Source organism: Zingiber officinale, chromosome 5B, assembly GCF_018446385.1.
Source record: "Zingiber officinale cultivar Zhangliang chromosome 5B, Zo_v1.1, whole genome shotgun sequence".
Taxonomy (NCBI): Eukaryota; Viridiplantae; Streptophyta; class Magnoliopsida; order Zingiberales; family Zingiberaceae; genus Zingiber; species Zingiber officinale.
The window spans coordinates 62,523,480-62,531,709 of record NC_055995.1 but is presented as its reverse complement, the minus strand read 5'-3'; the positions used below and the strand labels follow the sequence as shown (position 1 = coordinate 62,531,709).

The 8,230-nt window shown below is 34.7% G+C and overlaps 1 protein-coding gene across 1 annotated transcript; it reads right to left on the bottom strand.

Annotated features, from left to right (window-relative positions):
• Positions 1-330: 330 nt before the first annotated feature.
• On the bottom strand, positions 331-2,965 carry LOC121984448. Its single transcript, XM_042537381.1, has 2 exons — positions 2,709-2,965; positions 331-1,653 (listed from the first exon to the last, which is right to left on the bottom strand). The coding sequence occupies exon 2, from the start codon at positions 1,605-1,607 to the stop codon at positions 423-425; it is 1,185 nt and encodes a 394-aa protein (XP_042393315.1). The 5' UTR covers positions 1,608-1,653; positions 2,709-2,965; the 3' UTR covers positions 331-422.
• Between the last annotated feature and the right edge of the window lie 5,265 nt (positions 2,966-8,230).

Sequence of the window (8,230 nt, the reverse complement as noted above, 5' to 3'; positions counted from 1 at the left end):
GGACGTCGTCATTTCAATTAATTTAATTGCTGCTATATTTTCCATGATGCTAGATCTGCATATTTTACTATTGTTGAATTCATTAAGCTTTAGAATTCTTGCTAGTAAAACTATACCCATCATGTGAGTTCAACAATAATAAATCAGTAAATTATTGGATTGATGAACTCTTGCTTGAACCCAGTACCCTTTGAACAGGCACTTGATAGCAACAGGGATGACATGAAAGTCAATAAAACATATTGCAATTCATAGTAGCTTCATTTTTGTAACAATGATGAGCTCATCTGATGATGAATGGACCTGCAAAATCATTGCAAAGCTACGAGATAGCATTCAAAATTTTAAAAAAAAAAATTGATCAATCTACGACTGCTTTTAATAGAAGATAAATGTACACTGGCAGGGATTTAAATTTGATCCTAGTATCTAGGAATTTCTTTGAGAGGAAACATGGACCTAGCTGGTGTTGAAGAAGAACCAGAGGGTGAACCAATACGAAGAGCAGCTGGAATCGACGTGCAGATATCTTCAAAACCATCTGAACTAGGAAGATCATCCTTGATCATTGTCCTGAAGGACACTGATCCAGGTTTGGTAGATACATCAGAGCTCCTCCTGGTGTCCCTGCAGTTCTGATCGGCCACCAGTGACGCACTGTCATTGTAATAATCATCGTATGGTATCTCTAACATTGCTCTCTCCTCTAGGTTAACCAGGGTCATAGAATCTGCCACTGGCAAGTAGACCAATACAATGATGCCAATCACTGTGCAAAACAACATGATCAAAAAGGCCAAGAAAACAATCAGTTCATATGCCAGGGTGCCTGGTTGAGGTAGTACAGAGAATCCTAGGAGGAGCACCCTCACAGGAAGAGAAATAATAATTGACGATACCAGCCAATAGAGCCTTCGGAGCAGCTGTTTGTTGATCACTGACATGTACACACGAATTCCAATGCACACAACGTAGCTGATCAGGGCTGCATGAAAAAGCCCAAGAACAATTGTGCTAAGAAGAGGATAAGTGCATACATAATCGTCTCCAACCAAGACACTAGCTTTTGTGAAGTAGTTATTCTTCCTTAACCTTCCACCACTGTTCGACTCATTGAAAAGCCTGGGTCCAGCAAAATTCAGGATAAGTTGCGTGACTAAAATTGGAAGGGAGTAAAGAATGATACAGCGAACGGTTTTTTTGTTCCATCCCACGCTTAGAGTTCCCAAATCCCTCTTTTGCAAGGAAGCGCGTAAAAGGAACACAAGTGTAAGAAAGACAGAAGGCTCTGAAAACCCAAGATTGAAGATGATATAGATCTTGCACACACTTCTCTGCCATGTTAAGGGGGTGATGAGCCTTCCTTTCAGAAAACTTAGCCTAGCAATTTCACTTAAGCTCCACCAAATTGCAACTAAAGCTAGAAAAATTCGTGTGATCCAGGGCCCATTAAAAAAACTAAGCCGGAAATAATATTGTCGCCGGAACCATACGCGTAAATAGGTGACTTGGGATATGCATACTACAGCCAACACATCAAACAGAATGACAAGAGAAATTGTCAACACACCAAATGCATCATCAGTACTGGATCTGGTCAGGAGCATCACACGAAGTACAAATTCCACACATGCTCTCTCCTAGCATCAAGACCTGAGAGGCCAAGGCAACAGCTTCAAGATGACAAAATTGATCTAAGGTCTACTATAGAATAGCTTCAGTATTCTTGAAACTTCACCATGAAAATATAGCTCTAAGAGGATAAGAATATCAATAGCACATTAAAAGGTTTCCAAATAACTGCAACTAACATATTAACAATTTAGAGGAATCCGATTAGCTAATCAATCACATGCATTTCCAGGGGGCCAAGACATCTATAGGAAAGTTTATATAAGCTTCTAGATAAGTAGAATGACGACACCGTTAATATAATTAAGGATATGAAAAGAAACCCCATGGCAATTATATCATTCATAACTGAATACCCCATCCAAAAATTTCAAACGCTAAAGAATTGATAGATGTTATGCTTCTCACAGAGAATAATCACAGGAGGATGAGTGCATGTTCAATATTCTTGAAAGTTAACTGTGATGTATTATCGGTAACACAAATAGTAGCCAGGTTATTATCAGTAAGCAAACGGCTATTTCCCCCCTCAAACAAGGTCTGCAAATCTAACATGATGACCAACGGCTCTAGGAGAGGACATGAATCAGGATATTAATTCCAATAAATTAGGTTGTATCTGAACACATACCGCCATATAGACAGATGATTAATTTGACAAGAAAAGAAATGAAAGCTACTTGTAATAATCAACCAGACTGAATCTCATCAGACATCAAGTAGCTATGCAATATTTTTCTCGTAATAAGCAAAGAAACTCTTTCATGTCTGCACCTTTAACTATGAACTATCTCCCCACACTAGATCACGAGCTTGTAAATTGAGAGTAAATTATTCAATAACTTGTGCTAGTCTTGTACTACTAATAAATTAAATGCAAATTAAGAGCTTCTGAATCGCCGATCAACAGCGGTAGAAACTCCCTTAACTCAAAATGAAGGAGATCCAAAGTGAATAAACGACTTCCGCATGCAGTTTCGACTTAAAATGGCAGGTAGAACATTTAAATCGGTCTGCATACATGAACCGTAAAAGTAAAAGGTACCAACTGTGTTATTGTGAGGAAAACGACCAACCTGCAACGAGATCAAAGGCGAACCAAAGGGAACAAGCATACACCTCGAGGACTAGTCCGTCGACCGGGAGCTCCAGAGAGAGCTCGCGCTGCAGAGAAGGCTGACCCGGCGTGTAGCAGAGGGGATCGGGGCCGGCTGATAACTAAACCTAGGGAGCAGGAGCGGAGACGGCGGATGGAGAGGAAGAGGGAACAGCGAGCACGAGCCGTACAGCAAAGCTGAGGCAGGAGCTGACGAAGGGAGAAAGAGAAGGGTGGAGTTTCAAGTCTGTTGGCTACTGGTTGAAGACAGGCTGTCTCCAGCTGTCAGGTGGCTTGGAGTCGAAGCCAATAGCTCGGATGATCCCGACCCGAGGTGGCATCAACAACGGACCAAATTGAAGGGCATTTGATTTCTCATCTTAAAAAATTATAACATATTTTTATATCAAAATACTCCTCCCATTAAATCTGATCATGGTTCGGAATCGACGATTCAATAATTCCAAACAAGTCGACCATTAATCTTAACCGCTCAAGATAATTATGGTTCATGGTTTGAAACCGTCGGTTCACGATTCATCACGGTTCAAGATTATTATGTTAAAAAATTATAAATTATAAATTATAAATTATAAATTAAACATTACAAATTATAAATTACAAATTATAAATTAAAATTTATTGGAAAAAAATGGCTTGCACTTATTTAAGTTGCCTACGTATCCCTTTAGGGGAATCAAAGATCACATAGTTCTTTTACATTTTTATCCTTTTATATTTTCACTCACTTTCATTTCCTATTCCTGTTGTATTTATTCTTTCAGTATCAAAATCTTCAACTTCGTCATCTGAAAGTTGCATTCCTTGGATTCTTTTCTTTGCTCTGGTCCAATCATCCAATAATGCTTGGGCTTCCAATGAGTTGGGAAATAAAGTTGATCGTCGTTCATCTAATATATTGTCGTCGGCACTGAACGTTTGCTCCACAACAACAGTTGATACTGGACAAGCTAATATTTCTTTGGCGATCACGGAGAGAACGGGAAAGCTTTGAGCCTTCTGTGACCACCGCTTTAAAATATCGAAATTTTCGCTATTTGCTTCATTAAAATCAAAAGAAGTCGTAAAATAATTCTCAAGTTCCTGTGTGGAATTTGAGGATCCTCGTGGACGTTTTGTTCGTTCTTTTAATAAGAGTTGTGTTTGTATAAGTTTTAAATTACTACTAGTAGTTTGTTGTATTTCAGAAATATTAATTTTTGTTCCATATTTTACATAATATTGATTATAAATATCATATAAATAAATTCTAATATTAAATATAATATTAACTGGATCAGGGGAAGAAGAATCTTTAATTAGAATTAAAGCGTTATAATATAAAGTTAACATTTCTTGTAAAACTTCTAATTTAAATCTAGGATCTAAAGTGAATGCAAATAAATAAATTTCAGGAATTAAATAAAAATATTTTTCTCATTTAGTTTTCATAGTTAAGATGCAAGGAGATAAAGATTCATTATTAATATATTCATGTAAAACTAATACTATATTAGAAAAATTTTCTAAAACTAATTGAGCAGTGGGGTAATAAAGAAATTTGTTCGGTTGCATCATTAAATACTTTTAAAATTTCACAAATACTACTACAAATATTCCATTGTTGTGAAAATAAATATATATTAGTATTAGTATTTTGTGCAAAAAATGAACATAATAATTCTTTATATTGAAATGAATCTTGTAATAATTGGTATGTTGAATTCCAACGTGTTGGTACATCACATGAAAATCTTTTAGGTCTCATTCCATTAATTTTACAAAATCTACCCTATTGTTTCATTATAGATGGATAAGACCATAAATAAGAAATTTCAATTCTAATTGGTTTAATATAACTTTCTAAAATTTTTAAACCATCTTAAACGCATAAATTTAAAACATGGAATACACAACGAATATGAAAAAATAAACCGTCAATAATAGGTTGACAAACAAATTTTAGATCATCTATACAAGCGGTATTGGAACTAGCATTATCTAATAATATTGAAAATATTTTATGAGTTAAGTCATATTCTTCTAAAATTAAACATAATAATTATGCGATGTTATGAGCATTATGCGATTCATCAAAAACTCTATAAGATAACAATCTTTTTTGGAGGTTCCAAGAGTTATCGATCCAATGGTAAGTCACACCCATATACGAATGTGTTTGTCAATGATCACTCCAAATATCAGAACATAAAAAAACTTTATTATCTAATTTACTAAATTCATCAATTAAATTCTTTTTTCCTTGTTTTACTAATTTTTCAATTGTACGAGTAAGTGTAGTCCTAGGAACACGTTTAGCACATGAATTAAGAGATTCTTTACAAAAATCTTCAAATGTGCATTTAGATCCAAAACTAAAAGAAAGATATTCTACGGAAACAAATTTAGCTAATGATTCTCTTAATTTATTATCCGAATATAAAAATAAACCGGAATCAGTACTATCGCAAGTTGAAGAAAAATCTTGATAATTGTGTTTGAGAACGGTCGAGTCCATATTCCGTCGAGTGTTTCGTTCCTATATGTCGTTTCAACGACCCATAGCCACCGCCGGCTTGAAATTTGTAGGAAGCGTTGCAGTGCTTACATTTTGCACGCATTTCTCCCGACAGAAGAGTGACCTTCTCAAAATGTTTAGTGAAAATAGAAGACTTTAGAGGAGGAAGTTCCCGAACCTTAGAAGTAATTGCATCGGTACTTCCTTGTGTTTCGGGTGTCGGATTCAGATGATGCTCGATCTCATCATCGGTGGATTGAATGTTGGGGTCCTTCTCCCGCGGATTCATTATTTGCTTTCCCTTCCGAGCTCGAGATGATGCACCTCCGCAGCCTCCTTCGATTGTAATTGAAAATTGAAAATGAAAGCGTGTAGAGAATACGAAATTGAGATTAAGAGTAAGAGTAGAGAAGATGTGTGTGAAAATGATGAAATGAGCTCTCTATTTATAGAATTTTGATAGTAATGGACACTAAATCATAGTCATTGATCAAAAAACGGTCAAATGATCCTAACTGTTGAAAAAAATATCCAAAAAAAACCCCCAACGGCTATGAACCGCTGGTTAACCGGCGGTTCCAACGACTATGAACCGTCGGTTAACCAGTGGTTCCAACGGCTATGAACTGCCGGTTAATCGACGGTTCAAGCCGTTACAAAAAATAAAAAATTTTGCGGCTGAACCGGCGGGTTGAACCGTCGGTTAACCGGTGGTTCGTCAATTTTACAGCAACTGAATCGCACCTCTTCTCATCTCACTTTGTCTCATCTCATCTCGTTAAGTATATAGATAGTGTTATGATTGATTAAGGCTCGGGTTATGACAAAGGTCAGATTAAATATATAAAATTAATACAATAGAATATATATATATATATATATATATATATATATATATATATATATATATATATATATATATATATATATATATATATATATATGAATTTAAGATTTAGTCTTTAGAATTTAGGGTTTAAGATTTAGATTACAATATTAAAGCTATATTAATTTACTAAGATTTCATAATATAAGGAAGTCAAATGTTCTTTCTCTTTATGTTTTCCTGAAGCATATCTACATAAAGCTTTCATGATTTTAGGATCATATTTTGAGATTTTTCTGAATAATACTTCTCCCCATCCTAATTTACATCCATATGTTTCTACACCAAGTAATCAATGTCTAGTGGAAGTGTTAAGATTGGAATATTTTTAACCATTGATTTGATTTGTCTTACTCGTTCTATATCTTGTTGGTTAAAATACTTCTGTCCTGTGTTTGACGTCTTCTAGATATTATCGAACATAATTTAGAAATCTTAAGAAAGCTTCAAATGTCTTTGTGTCTTCCATTTTATTTAGGAAAGTCAAGATTTTAGAAGTAATATAAGGTTGAAGTGAAATTTTTCCTTGCCCGATTTCTACTCTTAGAAATTCAATATCTATAGTGGCTAGCTTCATCTTTTTGCGGGATATTATAATGCCATGTTTTTCAAATAGATTAAAGATCATATGGAGATTGAGCGTAATGTTTATCTTTTGTTTTTGAAAAAAACTAAGATGTCATCAATATATACACATGTGAATAAAGAGACATCTCTAAATATGTCATCCATTTTTCTTTGGAAGATTTGAGGTGTTACCTTAAGTCAAAATAACATGATTAATCATTTAAAGTGTCCTTCTAGACATGAGAAGGTCACCCATTCTATATAATTAGGATGCATCTTAACTTACCAAAATCTTGATTTCATATCGAATTTTGTATTTTATTTAGAAGTTGGTCTTTGTTAGGTATCTTATATTCGTCTTCCTGATAATTATCCTTAAGTCTTTTGTAGTTAAAAACTATTCTGGTCCATCCATATTTTTGTTGAGATCCTTTATTTACTATGAAAGTTGGACTTCTATGTCTGATAGTTATTTACTTTGAATCCCAGAGCTAGTAATTGTTTGATATGCATTTCACACTCTTCTACTTTCCAATTGTTGTATCTTAAGTCTTGGGCCTTTATGGTAAGGTCTGGATTTATTATTGCTAATTTACAGTAGATCTTATTTCATTCCCAATATTTGGTAGGATTCTCCCCTATGATTTCTAGTTTTTCTAATCGAGATATCAAAGAACCTAGATTTTGTTGTGTCTTTATTAAGTGTAGTAAGTATATGGGAGAAAGTAAATCTAAGTCTGAGTTAGTAGGATCTTCTATAAAAGTTTCCCTTTTATAAAGACTTGTATAATCAAGTACTATTAGTTCTCCTATAGTTTGTGGAATGCTAATGCACATGATAGTTCCAATGTTAATAAATAGGAACCTTTACAAGAAATCTTATCTATACAATGGCTTATATCATCGTCAATAATAGAGGTGGATGTTGAAGGAATGTCCTTATTAGTGATGGTGAGAATAGGTGTGGGTCTCTAGGTTGTAAGGGTATCACCACGCTTCCGAATAGTAGAAGGGTAGTAAGAAACAATTGGCAAGATGATAGGCATAGAGAGAAAAATAGCATAGTCTTTTGTAAGGAATAATGCTCGATCTTGAGCAATGAGAAAATTGAGTCTCAAAATTAAGTGGAGATTAGGTTATGGAACGAATCCAAAGTTTAGGTAGAGTGAGAGGGGGGCTAAATTTATCACAATTCGTATAAAACCTTAAGTGAGTATTGGTAACAAACTTGTGATAAGATAATTGTTGACCATCAAACTAGGTACTAATCAGTGGGTTAGCGGTCGTTTTAATGAGTTCTGGAGGTATGATTGAGAGTATAGTGGGTTCATCAATTGTTGAATTAGTAGCTCCACTGTCATGAAAGACATGTAGTGTAAATTTATGTCCGTGTATGTTGACTAGACAATGAACTTTGATATCAGTAGTTCATCCAATGTAGTAGATACTGGAGTTTTTATGAAAACTAATTAGTATCCGATGTTAGTTCATTTATCACAATTCCTTTGCCTCGATTGTCAACTATGTGGGT

What these genes read in the sequence shown, in the direction of transcription:
- LOC121984448 (XM_042537381.1), bottom strand. Translation starts at nt 1,607, where the DNA reads ATGCTCCTGACCAGATCCAGTACTGATGATGCATTTGGTGTGTTGACA.